At 52.9% G+C, this 13,661-nt stretch overlaps 6 protein-coding genes across 6 annotated transcripts; 1 reads left to right on the top strand and 5 right to left on the bottom strand.

Annotated features, from left to right (window-relative positions):
* Positions 1-189: 189 nt before the first annotated feature.
* AYO21_00305 (hypothetical protein) lies at positions 190-2,832 on the bottom strand (the record flags this gene model as incomplete). The annotated part of the gene is made up of 4 exons (XM_022650295.1): positions 190-1,618; positions 1,679-2,030; positions 2,098-2,245; positions 2,302-2,832. The coding sequence occupies 4 exons, from the start codon at positions 2,830-2,832 to the stop codon at positions 190-192; spliced, it is 2,460 nt and encodes an 819-aa protein (XP_022517621.1).
* Positions 2,833-4,190: 1,358 nt separating this feature from the next.
* Positions 4,191-5,150, bottom strand: AYO21_00304 (hypothetical protein; the record flags this gene model as incomplete). Its single annotated transcript, XM_022650294.1, has 1 exon — positions 4,191-5,150. The coding sequence occupies one exon, from the start codon at positions 5,148-5,150 to the stop codon at positions 4,191-4,193; it is 960 nt and encodes a 319-aa protein (XP_022517620.1).
* Positions 5,151-5,970: 820 nt separating this feature from the next.
* On the bottom strand, positions 5,971-6,774 carry AYO21_00303 (hypothetical protein; the record flags this gene model as incomplete). The annotated part of the gene is made up of 1 exon (XM_022650293.1): positions 5,971-6,774. The coding sequence occupies one exon, from the start codon at positions 6,772-6,774 to the stop codon at positions 5,971-5,973; it is 804 nt and encodes a 267-aa protein (XP_022517619.1).
* Positions 6,775-7,724: 950 nt separating this feature from the next.
* AYO21_00302 (hypothetical protein) lies at positions 7,725-10,581 on the top strand (the record flags this gene model as incomplete). Its single annotated transcript, XM_022650292.1, has 3 exons — positions 7,725-8,128; positions 8,182-8,555; positions 8,603-10,581. The coding sequence occupies 3 exons, from the start codon at positions 7,725-7,727 to the stop codon at positions 10,579-10,581; spliced, it is 2,757 nt and encodes a 918-aa protein (XP_022517618.1).
* Positions 10,582-11,026: 445 nt separating this feature from the next.
* AYO21_00301 (hypothetical protein) lies at positions 11,027-11,584 on the bottom strand (the record flags this gene model as incomplete). The annotated part of the gene is made up of 1 exon (XM_022650291.1): positions 11,027-11,584. The coding sequence occupies one exon, from the start codon at positions 11,582-11,584 to the stop codon at positions 11,027-11,029; it is 558 nt and encodes a 185-aa protein (XP_022517617.1).
* Positions 11,585-12,571: 987 nt separating this feature from the next.
* On the bottom strand, positions 12,572-12,994 carry AYO21_00300 (hypothetical protein; the record flags this gene model as incomplete). Its single annotated transcript, XM_022650290.1, has 1 exon — positions 12,572-12,994. The coding sequence occupies one exon, from the start codon at positions 12,992-12,994 to the stop codon at positions 12,572-12,574; it is 423 nt and encodes a 140-aa protein (XP_022517616.1).
* Positions 12,995-13,661: the final 667 nt, after the last annotated feature.

Below are 13,661 nucleotides of genomic sequence, written 5' to 3'. Positions count from 1 at the left end.
TAACAGGTGAGTAAGTAGGTAGCCGCGAGGCCTGTCGTAGTTTTCGTGTCGTGTTGGTATCCATCAGTGTCGCGCAAAACTCGTGGTATCGGTTGGTATCGGGGTCATCGAGAACAACAACCATTCCATCGAATCGACTCAGCAAGTAAAGCAGTACATCCATCCCACATTTTCAATCTTCTTCGAGCTTCATTTCCCAAAGCAGCTCTTGAAAACCCGCTTAGCAATTCCGGGCTTCTTCTCCCCCTTCTTTGAAGCACTGACAGCCACCCCATTCGGCGCAGCCACCTTCGCCGACCCATCTTGCCAAAACATCCAGTCGAGAAGTTCGTTTCCAAACCTGCTCCTCGCATCTTGGATTTTCCAGCCATCTCTGGTTGCCAACCTCCCCACTAGGCCCCTCCACTCGGCGATCTCGTTCTTGAACCCGCCATTCTGGCTCTCTTCTCCTCTAAAGATTTCCTCCCACCGTCTCCCATGCACAGTATATCCATACCACTCTTTTGCCCAGTGCGCACGCACAGGTATCATTTTGCCTTCGTGGTCTTTATAGCTCGTCCACTTGTCCAAGACTTTCTGTGCATAAGCTGGCCAGATATCCGCGACGTTGTGCAGACTGAGAATCTCAATCGCGCACGTTCCCAGCGCATGACCTCGTTGTGGCGCAAGAGTCACCTGTGACCCAGCCATGATGCGCATCTCGAGGGGCATGCGTTGAGGACAAGTTTTGATCGCGGCGTAACAGGAGAGGATAGCATCCCACCACGCTTGTTGTACGAGGGTCAAGTCAATCTCTTTGCTCTTGGGGGGTGGTGCCGTTGTTACTGCACCGTTGGCGGTTCCATTGGCGGTGCCATTAGCGTGGCCATTACCAATTCCGTTGGCTGCTCCATTGACATCTGGCTTCACTTTCGGTTGCAGAGGAAATTCCACTTCTAAATCTCTCACCCGAAGATTTTGGACACCCCTCTGGAAGTGTAATGCGTCAGGAACCCAAGTCTTGATGACCTTCCCACTCGGACCGACGTCATCCAAGTTCTTCATCGACAGCCAGGTGAGCAGCTTCGTCTGCGTCTCCGGAAGTGCCTCGGTCAATTTCAGCAGGATCGTCGCGTCCTGCGCGATTTGGACCATGAAAGTGCCAAAAACCTGCAAGATGGTCTTTGCGTCGCTCGGATAGGTCACTGCATTGGATGTATCGAGTGTCTTGTGCCAGGTGTTGACCCAGACTTCACTTGAATAAGGAAACCAGAACCACTCGGCGTAGTCGGTTGTCGTAGCGCGAGTTTCAAAGTCTCGTTGGATCTCGGCCTTTCGGTCTGCGCTCAAAGGATTCTTCGGCCGCAGAGGGGCAGGAATGGCCGAATCTGGCATACCTGGTGGAGGAGGAATCGCTTCGATGACAGGAAGTTTGCGGGGTTCCATAAGAGCACACGACAGTGGGTCCAGCTCAAGGACGAGATGGGTGACGATGCCGATGAGACCGAAACAGCCTGCAGCGGCTCTGAGAATATCAGGAGTAGACATGTCAATTTTGCGGAGTACGCCGTTGACGTCGACATATTCCATACAACGGACGAGATCGGAGATGGTTGGATTTTGAATACCACCACCATGGCTGGAAATGGTAGGTTAGTATGGCCGCTTCATCACCAAAGCTTTGGCAGGGGAAACAAACCAAATCGTGGCATTGCTGCCTCCCATTGTGATTTCAACTTCCACAATATTCATTGGCATGGTAACTTTGCCAGTGTCAATGCACCATCTGCGAAGCTGCTCGTTGGTTGTCGATGTCCCGACTCGAACATACTTCTTGCCGCCGGTGAGCTGAGGACCTCTGACATAGGTGTAATCGACGACCACAATCGAGTTGAGGTCCTTCGCTCGAGGTTGGAAGATATCAGTCGGTAGGGACGTGAGATTCGGCAGGACCGAAGCGTCGATAAGCCCCAGCGTTGAAATCAGGATGTCTCCATTATTCTCGCTACCTTTCTTGTTGGATCGACCAAAGACCGGAGACCATGAATGACCTGGGGCGCAGTTTAGTAAGCAGACACGGCTGCGGAAGTCCATGCTTGGGGGTGACGGGGGACCTACGAAACCCAGAGGCACGAACACCCATGTTCTGCTTCTTCGCAAATTTGATGATATCGCACACATCTTGAGCAGTATTGGGCACACATGTCAGTGCAGGGGTATTTTCCACCGTGCGGCCGTGGTTGAGAAACTCGAGGTTCTTGTAGGTCTGTGGAGGCTTGGTGAGCGGCGATTACTGGGGCCAACGGCATGTTAGGACCATACCGGAATATACAGTGCGCGACTGGGGTCTTTCAGAGATGGGAAGAGCTTTGCAAACAACCCTCGAATGCGAGAAGGGATGCTCGTTGGAGCTGCCTTCAACAAGTTGATCGGTTCGGAGAGGATGTTTGGCCCGTCCGGGATGGCAGCAGCAAGACCCCCTCGACGTATATCCCGCTTGAATACTGGGCCTTTGTCCGCAGTAACCTGAGTGTATCGTTGACCAGCTTCTTTGGCGTCAATCTTGCCGTCGACAAAGTCGTTGAAGATTTCCTGCACGTCGTCGTCATAGTCGCCGATGATTTTCTCATAGGTGAAATCTTTATCGGTCTGTTTGAAAGTATGCAGAAACCGGCGGACGAACTGCTCTTCGTCCACCTCGACTTTTGGATCAAACCAGTCGTCTATCAGCTCCACGAAGCCTGGGAGCTCGTTGCTGTCGACCTTCTTTCTGAGGCCCAAGATACAGTCGGTGACAGACGCCAGAGAATCGTGTTGGTGGTCGCCATGGTCGATGTCTAGATTATTAGCCATTGGGGCATTTTTCTCGAATTCTATTCAAGAATAGCAAAGGAAAGGAAAACGAAGACAATTAAAGCAATGAAATGGAACGAAATGAGAGCTGTTTGACCAAGGTGAGCTGGCCCATGATGAAACTGGCGGTCACGATCAGCTTGCCTTTTTTTTCTTTTCTCGAGGCGGGGCTTGCGTCTGCCTTGCCGGGAGTGCTACAGTGACTACCGAGTAGAATTCCGGAGGCGATGCAGAGCCGTTCATGCGGAAAGCTGCAGGCGGAGGCTGAGAGGTCGGCGGATACACGACACCAGTCAGAGACGGCCAGATGTAAGAACGGCGGGTGCTGCGTTGTCACTTTGACTGGAAAAAGATGCTGAGGGTGACGATCGCTTAATGCGAATCCGGGAAATTAACCTGACAGTGACATGGAGACAACGTGGTCGGCCAAGTCGGCCTCGCTTGTCTATCTCTTTTTGACAAGGAGGCAGTTATCGCCAATGGCCTGATGGCCCAGAGATTCGGGCAACGAGACAGAGTTTAGTTTAGTTGGTAGACCGAGGCGGCCATCATGTACGTCTCATGTCGCTTGTGCGTTGGCCTTTGGAACAGACTCCCGAGATGCGTCTGACCCGCATCAAGTCCAATGGGCATGTCGCGCCATGGCGGACGAAGATGGCACGGAGAGGGTCCAGTTTGGAATGATGCAGGGAGGCGTTGGCAGAGCTGAGATTGAAACATGCAATATGGGCGTCAGCTGGATTTGAAACAGGAAGAGGTTGAAGTGAGAAGTGAGAAATGGAATGAAGAAAGTGAGGTGGAATTCAAGTTGAAACGAGAGAAGATGAAAGCTTGGCTCGCGATGAAAATGAGGGCGCAGTTACGCGGCATCTGCTCAGTGTGTACCTACAAGTATAGCTAGAGAGCATCCTGGGGGAAAGTTAAGGGCGTTAGGGGTACCAGGAAAGTCATTAGCGGTCATTAGGGGTGCCAAGCAGACTAACGGCACACCTACAGACACCTAGATGCCCTAGCATCCCTAGGCAGTTGCTAAGTAAGGGCCGTTAGCCACTTGGGGGCTACTTCTAGGTAGCTGCGTAACCCAAGTTCTCGGGTCCCGTACGGACTTGGTATAGATCGTGTCATGTCCTCACTGGGCCACGAAGAGATCTCGATGGTCTTCCGTGCTCGACATTGAGCCTCATCAGAAAAAATGGTATCTCAACAACCTTCCTTGGTTCAAGATGACTCTCCATGGACTAGTTCGTTCACGCTCACGGTCGAGCATTGTCAAAAGCAGCATTGGTAGCATAGCAGTGCAGCCTCCTCCCATGTCACCTTCGTCTATCCAAAGTCTCTCGTTGCACCAGCCGCACCTTTCACAGAGAGTTCTCGAGCTCAACAGCCTCCTTCAACATCTCCTCCCACTTGGCCACTTCCTCCTTGGTCGGTCTAGGTAGTGGCCGCCGGGTGTAGCCCCCATATCCAAAGTATGACTGCATCGCACTCTTGGTGCCCGTGATGCCGCCAGCGATCACTCCCCAATCGCCTCGCGCTACAACTGCTTGCAGCTTTTGAGCTTCCTCCACCTTTCCCTGTGCATATAGGTCGTAAACCTTCACACAAGCCTTGGGCACAACGTTCCCTAGCCCAGTTATAATCCCTGAGCCGCCCGCAATCAGCGTCTGAAGAGTGAAGTCTGCCGAGCCACCCATGCACATCCAGCCTGATCCGACGTCGGTGGGTGTGGCGGCATTGACCGCATGAGCAATCCGGTTCAATTTGCCAGTGTTGCCACAAGTGAGCTTGCAGCCACGGATATTGGGGTGCTTGGCCAACTTGATAATGGTGTCTGAGTCGAGATCCACCCCGGCTGCTGCTCCGGGATAGTTGTAGATGACGATGGGGATCGGTGAGCCATCCGCAACAGCTTGAAAGTACTCGACAAACGACTCGGGCTTGTATGCCGACTTATAGTATGAAGGCGGCAAAACCAGAGCACAATCACCGCCAGCCTGATACGCATCCCGGCAGAACTCGATCGTCTCCCGCACCGACTGAGCTCCACAGCCAACGACAATTGGCATATCTGAGAAGCCAGCTTCGTCCAGCGCTTTGCGGGTCGTGCTGGTCACCAGTATCCGCTCCTCCTTGGTGAGATGCACTGCTTCTCCATTCGACCCTTGACAGGTGATGCTAGAGAGGCCAGCTTTGGCAAGTCTGACGGCGTGCTTTGCGATCGCCTTGACATCGACATCTTCAGTTTCTGGATCGAAGATGGTGACCATAGGCACATTGATGCCCGGTCTCAGCGGTCTCACTGTGTGGTGGCCGTTCATCTTGCAGGATTGTTTGGTGGTTGCTGGCTGTTCGTTACGGATCAGAGGGATAGAGAAGAGCAAAAGTGGACAAACAGGCGTTGAAAATTGGTTTGCCGGATTCGTGACTAACCTTCCTTACTGCTCTTCACTAGGGTTCGATAAGGGACAAAACCAGCTTCTGAACAAAAACGAAAAGCCGTCACAGTTTATAAAGTGTCGACCTCGCCCGGCATTATGCCGACAACTGAGCCTGAATTCACATCCGCAACGGAGACACCTCACTCACGCCCCGCACAATCTGGAGGCGTGGGGTTGGACTCCATCACGACGGTGATGGCCGTAGAGCACTGAGCATAAAAGCATCCCATAGCATCAAGACACGGGTACGAATGTCTGCCCAAGGCAACGCGGCGTATTTATCCGGGAAGTGCCAATCAAGAATAGTATCCAGCTGGTGAATAATGTGATCGCCATGTGGCAAAAATTGTGCGCGAAGCTGATGGTGCAGACCCAGGGAAATCTCAAAAGCTCGTCGCCATCGCCATCTGCCATCCTATCCGGGATTATTGTTCTTCCGCCCCGAGCCTCGTGCGTCAGTGGGGTGAGAGATCGTTCCCCCACGCCCAGCGGCAACCCTCACACCCTCCTTTCCAAGTCGTTGACGCCTTTCGACTGGAACGGCAAGGGGTTTGGGTTGACGATCCGTAACTGTGGCGATCGGGAGTACATGGCGGCTATTGACTTCCCACGAGGATGCGGGACAATGCCCTCCGTCCGAGTGCGCGTGGGGTAAATACTTACCTCTGGTACCTCCAAGTGTCAGCTGCTTCTCTATATATCAGGTCTGACCTTGCCGCCCTTCTCTCCGCCGGCTCAACAGCTCTGCAATGGGAACACTGTCTTCATCGTAGAACTCAACATCTTCGTCGACGCCATAATCTTTCAGTCGATTTCCTCCAGAGTCTTGCCACCCTTCCTCTCCACTCAAAGACTCGTCATCATCCAGATCAATATAGTCGTCTTCGACAGGCTCGAGATTCTCCTCTTCGAACCGGTCGTGAAATGGTTTCCGTCTCTGAACCCCGTAATAATCCGGGCGTAGTTCGAAGTCAGCCTGCTGTCGCCGTTTGAACGCCTCCATCTCATCGTTTGGTGAGAACTCATTGTGATCGTGAACAAATGCACTGTGCACAGACTCAAGCGGCCGTTCAAGTCGGGGCATCCGGTCAGGGTCTGGTGGCGGCCATGTTGTGCCCGGGTCCTCAAAGCCGTTGGTTTCGAATACTAAGCCGCTCGACGTTGGGGTAGCAGAGAATGGCCAGAACCAAGCCAGGAAGTTTGCTGTCCCCATTCCTTGGACGATATTGTTCCAAATTCCTATGTCATAGGGAAATTCTTGTTTGACGATCTTGACTCGAATACCGTCTGGACCGTCCAAGTATCCTCCGAGAGCGCGAGCTCGACGGAGTAGCTGTTCGTGGCGCTCGATTTCCCAGCTCTCGATAGTGGTAACGTTAGCCCCAAGCCCCCAGACGGTGCGAAGGAAGGTAACCGAGACGAGGAAGAGAGTTAGAGTGTTGACAATGATCAAAATGAGAAGATGGACGAGCTGGGAAGCGGAAGGACCTAAATACTGACGCATTGGGTTAGCTTTCGCCGGGCTCAAGAGTGGACAGCCATACACTAGGCAAATTGCGGTTCTCCCAGACGACACCAGCTCGTACGAACAGGAGATACTCGAGATATACCATGGCAGAGACTGCATACCACAGAAATCGCATGAAATGAGGGAGGGTGAAGTGAGATACGCAGTTGACAGTCCAGGGGCAATGATGGTCCATCTTCGGAATGCATCTGAGAATGTCAACCAATGGTTCTGGAGATAGGACAAAGCACTTACCTTTTACACACTCTGCAATGATGTGACCTGGGCGGTTTGATGGCTTCGCACTTGCGGCAAAATCTATGCCTAGAAGCGGGCCTATTTCCATACGGGGCCACTTCGGTTTCTTCATCATCGTCAGGTTTCCAGCCAGCCGGTACCCGTCCAGGATTGGTCATGCAGGCCCGAGTGTAACATATCCATATGCCAATCACCAACATGTTGAAAACGATTTTGTCCCAGGAACGAAGCGGACCAGGTTCAAGACTGTAGAAAAGGTACTGAGACGAGTACGATAGAAAGGCCACCAGGGTTACAACCGCCGGCACCGCGAACCTTGCCAGCTGCTGAGGGTCCATGGCTGACACCGATAGGAGACGATGGTAGATTGTATCGTAAACGGTCAGTCAGATCGGACTGCATGGCTTTATTCGTCTGGTTGGTGGTATGCTCACAGACAAGGACGGTTCGCAACCCCCATGACAGCGAGTAGCGGGAAGATTAGGGGAGAAACAGGATGAGCGATAGTGATAGGAGACAGAAGATGGTGTCTCCAAGCACTTGTCAAGACCGACAAAGCCACGAAAGCCTCGTTGACGTGCCAAGGCGCTAGTGTCGAATGCGCACCCACGCGTTTCTCCTCCAAGTCACCGACGCGTTGTTTCAGGTGCCTGCAACCACCACCGCCACTCATCATCCATGGCGGCGACATGCCCATTCAAGCCTTGCCAGAAAATACTACTCGACTTCTCGGCTCTTCGCTCGCTCTGACTGATGCTAGATCTGTCGTCAAGGAGCTCGTTGACAACGCTCTCGACGCACGTGCAACAGCAATCAGCGTCGAGATATCGAACAACACCCTAGATGTCATCCAGGTCAAAGACAATGGCACGGGCATTGGTATCCAGGACCGGCAGCTCCTGTGCAAGCGAGGCTGTACATCCAAGATCACCTCAATGGAGGACCTTGAAAGCCTTGGTGGCTCTTCTCTAGGCTTCCGAGGTGAAGCACTGGCCAGCATCGTGGAGTTAAGCCAGGCCGTAGTCATTACTACTCGAGTGGATGGCGAGGTTGTTGGGACATCCATAAAGTATGCTGCCTCGGGAATGCTCAGGTAGGTACAATGGTCAGTTTCTCCCTATACTCACTGTATCATGACCGTTTCAGTTCATCTTCGGCCTCACATCCCGTCGGGACGACGATTCGCGTGCAGGATTTCCTCTCCAAGCTACCGGTCAGAAAGCAGACGGCGCTCAAAGAAAGCATGAAAACTTTACAAGCTATAAGACTCCTTCTTTTCTCATTCGCTTTCGCCAGACCAGAAGTGCGTCTTTCGTTGAGAGTACTGAAAGGGAAGAATGATAAACTCAATTGGACTTATGCACCCACCTTGCCAACTTCGATGACTGAGGTAGCAACAAAGATTGTTGGAAAAGAAGTTGTCTCTGAGTGCACAGCGCACAGTATCACTCCCAATGATTGTGATGTGGACCTTGACAGTGGTTGGAAAATCAATGCTCTTTTGCTATCGACCGCCCCAGGTTCGTGTGGCCGTTTTCGAAGTTTCGAGATTATGCTGACAACGCAGGTTCTGCCAATGCTCGCAATGCTAAACAATACATTTCCATCGACGGCCGCCCTGTCAATGCGGATCGAGGCACAATACGGGAAGTGACCAAATCTTACAAGCGCCACCTCCAGAAAACGCTCCCATTGTCAGAGAGCTCGTCGGTTTCGCGGCCATTTCTCTTCATGCAGATCCAGTGCCCCTCACAAAGCTACGACGTCAATCTAGAGCCCACCAAGGACGAGGTCCTTTTTGCCCGACCTGACCAACTTCTGTCTCTAGTAGAATTCTTATTTGGTCGAGCGTATCCCGACCTTGAGGATCACGGCGTTGATGCAGCAGCGGATGGAAGAGCAACTTCTTTGGCGCTCATTGCCACATCCAACACTAGTCGTGAAGACCTTGTCAGCCCAGAGGAGGATGGACATTCATTGAGAGATGACAACGTCTTGGTTACAGCCGACAAGGAAGAATCACTGACATGCAGATCAGCACTGCGGAACCCCTTTACAATTGCTGCAATGAATGCACAAGTCAAGCCTCGAAGGATGAGGATAACCCATGCTAGCGCAACATCTGATGGAGACCCCAATACTCTACCCGATGAAGAGACGGTAGAAAGGCTTGAGAATGATTACCCAACCGTGACACCCTCGAAGAAACATTCAGAAGCTCCACAACCAGAGGATTTGGATCTAAGTACCACGTCCTTCCCCCGACCAGGTCCTCCGACGAGACACCCTGTCAAACAGCCGAGGACGATGAAAATTGGAGAGCCACACACCTTAGGAGTGCAGGAGCGACTGACTTCAATCCCGGGTCTACATCGACCCACTGGCTCGAACGACAGCTGTAAGACTAAAGTCTCCGATCTAGCAAGGAACGCTCTTAGTGTCTTGGAGATGAGAGCAGAGTCTTATGTCGACCCGTTGTCGCCTCCGCTTAGCTCTCAAGCGCATCGAGGCTGGGGACCAGGCCAGAAGCCCTTCAAGGTGCCACTGATACGTTCAGGTCAAGCCGCATCCTCTGTAGCTGCGCCTTTGACTCCGCCTTCAAGCCTTCGCGATTATCGTCAACTGTCACTACAGAGGGATCTCCGAGGACTTCCTGTAGTGTCCGACGAGCACGGCAGTGATTTTGACCAGCATTCACAAGTGAGAAGTACCGAATCTAGTCGAAGGGGGTCCCCAGCAAATCACCTTCTGCAGCCTAACGCTGAATTGGACGAGATTATGGATTTCGAGTACAGAAAGAAAGCCGCAATAGCTCATCAGAGAAGGACCATCAGGGGTCTCACGGCCGCTTCATTCAAAGAGGGGATTGTTAGACCGGCCCAACCAGCGTCATCTTCTGTATCGCCATCGCCTACCGTTGAGACGGAGCCAACAGAGAGCGCAAGCGCTGAAGATTATGGTGCGAAATTTGACAACACAGGGTCACGAGTTTCGATGCCGCTGGTATCGAATCCTCATCGGAACCGCTATCTAAAGGCATTGGAGGACTTGTCACATTCCCATCCGCATCCCCCACCTGAACTCCGTGAGAGTGACGAGCAGAGCAACTTAGCAGATACAGCCATATTAGAGAATGATTTGGGGAAGTCCAAGCTTGCCGCCGACGACCCACGGGCTTATTTGATGAAAATGCAACGACACAAGAATGGGAATGGCAAAATCTACCGAACAAAATCGTCCAAGTTACCCCTCGAAGCGATCCCCTCGGGTTCGACGACCTGCAATCTTGTGCTGACCTTGAATGATTTCAAAGACGCCAAAGACGTATATAAACAACTCCAGGCTTTGGGCTCTTGTGATCCCTACCCGAGCTCTAGCCGAACGCAATACATAGATTTCGACGACTGCAACGCATCGATAGACGGGAAGTGGCTACTTGTGCTACAAAAGATGGTCAAGACAAAGTTTCGCTACAAAACAGAAGATGGGGGGGAGGGTGTTCCGGAAGATCTGGTTATTGTGGTGACGAAAATCGCTGAAGAGTAGAGCGACAAAGGCCCCTGTTTTAGTTTTCATGGGTTTCAAGTGGTGAGCGATCTGGAGGATTGTGTCCCAACGCTCAGATTGGACGGTAGATGGCGTTTTGTTTTGATATCCTCTGAGCAGCTATGTTTTGTTGTCAGCATTTGAAATTTGTTCCAGGCGGTGGAAAGGTATGTGTGGTGTATGTGGCGTGTAAGATGGCAAAAGTTACCTCATACTGTATACCTATCCAGACACCTTGGTCCTCACACCTTACCGTAGAGCTGCCATACGAAGATTGAATTGCAAATCCTCTGTATGCCTATCGATCCCTTTCGCTTTCTTCCCCCCCCCCCCCCCCCACCTCATGGTCCTCCTTTCCTCCCCGCCCTTCCCGGGCTCCACCGCCTTTCGACCCCAGTCCATTCTGTCCGATTAGACCACCAGCCGACCCCTCCATCTCCCTCCCTCACGTCGCCGCAGCCCCCTTCGTCTCTGCAGCCTTCGCGTCCGCTTCCGCTTCAGCCTCCGCCTGTGCCTCCTCCCTCACCCTCGCCAACACATCCACAGCCTCCTCAGCCCGCTCCACCGGCACGAACAGATGGTCATGGTAGAACCCGCTGACGGGATTGACGCTGATGCCGCACCGCGCGAGCCTCGTCGCCAGCACGGCCATGAACCCCACGGCCGCGAGCGACGAGTGCACCGCGCACGTGATCATCCGGCAGGGGTACGTGTAGCCGTACGCGGACGTGGATGTGGATTCGGGGACGTTGTGCCTCTGCGCCGTTGAGAGGGGGATTACCAAGGTGATGGTATCCTTGGCGCCGCTGCTGTTTCCGGTTTGTTGCGGTTCGCGGAAGAACAGGCAGATATCGCCCAGAGGGACGGGGAGGAAGGAGTTGATGTCGCGAGACTTCTCGGTCGGGACGGGGACGGGGACGGTCGCAAAGACGTATGTCTCTGGATGTAGCGTCGTGCGCAAGCTGGAGAGGAGGCGCGGGAGGGATGTTTCGCCGCTGTCCATTTCTCACTCACTCACTCACACAGACACACGCAACACCAGAGAGAAAAAGAGATAGAGAGACGGATAGAGGAGACCCGATCGCCTCTGATTTCTTACTCCCGATGCCCTTCCTTTTTCTTCTTTATCCTCTCCTTGCCTTGCCTTTCCTTTCCCCTTTCTCGTTTCTCGTCTCTCTTCCTCTGGCCTGTCGCTCTGCTATGTCAAATTATTCCGTTGCAAGACATCTTATGTTTCGACAGAGGCAAGTGGATATGTATTCTGTCAGCAGAGATTAGTCATGAATCCACTGTTGCTAGGCCGGTCAAGCAATAGGGGGCTCTGGATGAATACCTACTCTCACGTGATATAACGCCGTCGAATGTCATTATATCCGTGGCGGACTGGAGTGGAGCAAAAACACATCAGAAAAGGACTATCAGGAGTCTCATTGGGTGCTTGGAAGGAAGGACATGGAAGGACACTCTTTTCGTTACGAATAGAAGAGTAGGGAGGGCTATAGGCACTAGATTGGTCCGGGGTATCTCTCGTAGGGTATACATATATCTGGGGGGCGAGGCGGCGAAGGGAAATGGCCAAGACTACTTTCTATCCCGACAGCAAAGCCTTGATTCAAAAGTCATGTCCCCACTTGTTTCTCTGGGAATTCTTTATGATACTCTGCTGTTGCTGTTACATACTATTCATGTCTCAATAGTTGAGCGTACGTTGCCTGTACTCTCAGGAGACACTCTGTCCCGTGTGCTTGCCTCACAATTCACTAGAAACGGTGATGACAATAATAATCCAGGAACTAATAATTAAGAGACATCGGCAGGCTCTTTTTCCCTAACCTGTTCCATTTTTGGTAATTTCGAGATAAAACTTTTCTCCCCCAGTGTATTACGGCACGCCCCTCCCAGAAAACATCGTAGCATCGTAGCAAGTCCACGGGCAGGCAGGTAGGTAACCGGCTTGCCCCCCGCCCGCATCCAGCTCTCACCCCAGCTCTCACCTCCAGTCCATTCGACACTGGCACTCGTAGTCCTCTGACATCGGTCGCTGGCCTATCCCGTACCCGCCGCCGTACACGTTCTCGGCCGCCATACGCAGCCTCATGGGCATGAAGCGGTCTTTGTAGTGCTCGATAATGTCGTGCTTCTCGACCGCGAATTCGATGTTGAAGTGCTCGTCCTCGACGGCCATACGCACGCACGCGCTCTCCTTGTCCTCGTTCCACCATCGGGGCAACATCCCCGCCGCTTTGGCACGAGTGAGGAAGTCGCGGAAGACAGGGAGCGCGGGTTGCTGCCCGTAGATGCCATGGTAATGCCCGCCGTAGGCATAGTCGTCGTCGCAGCGTAGGCGAAAGGAGTCGATCAACATCTCGTACGTCTTGGGTTCGGTGTCGAATTCTTGAAAGAACTTCACCATGCCAGAGTGAGGAGGGCGGAGGGATCCCACCCGGGGGTTGGTGTTGGTGTTAGCACCAGCGCTAGCACCTGCTTCTGCACCTGTACCTGTACCTGTACCTGCTCCTGCTCGTCGACAAGCGGTTTTGTGTTGTGGCCAGTGGAATGCTTGACACTCTATCCAGCTACCGGTAAGTGATGCGTAGGTGAGGAAGGGGACGACAGACCTTTGGAGCAATAGGTCATCTTCTGACAACGGCTACATCTCTTCAAGGCCGAGCCAGTGGGCAAATCGGCCTCAGCCTTGTTGCAGGCCGCGCAGACACGCGGTTCAGCCGGTGGATTGGTAGAGTCTGCCATGTGGTCTTGGTATTGAGTTTTGCTTGTCGCCGTGGATGTAGGTGGCTGGGTGGGTACGTATGGACGTTTGTAGGAAGCTCAAGTGTTAGGTTCGTGGGCAAGGCAAGGAAGGGGAACGTGTCTGGATATACACCGCGTACGAGGCACCATGGCACGTGCACGCCAAGTGAACAAACCCCTGCTCGCCCTGTCACCAGGAGTGAGCGGGCAAGTTTCCCTAACAAAGTGGCCATGGAATTCTGACATCCCCTGGTGTAAGTGAAAGATGAAGTGACGTTCCTTACAGCTGTCAAAATGCGGCCACTGCGCCCAGCCCAGCCCAGCCTGCG

The sequence above is a fragment of the Fonsecaea monophora genome (assembly GCF_001642475.1).
Source record: "Fonsecaea monophora strain CBS 269.37 chromosome Unknown Scaff1, whole genome shotgun sequence".
In the NCBI taxonomy this organism is placed as follows: Eukaryota; Fungi; Ascomycota; class Eurotiomycetes; order Chaetothyriales; family Herpotrichiellaceae; genus Fonsecaea; species Fonsecaea monophora.
The sequence above is the reverse complement of the archived record's forward strand: the minus strand, read 5'-3'. Positions and strand labels throughout refer to the sequence as shown.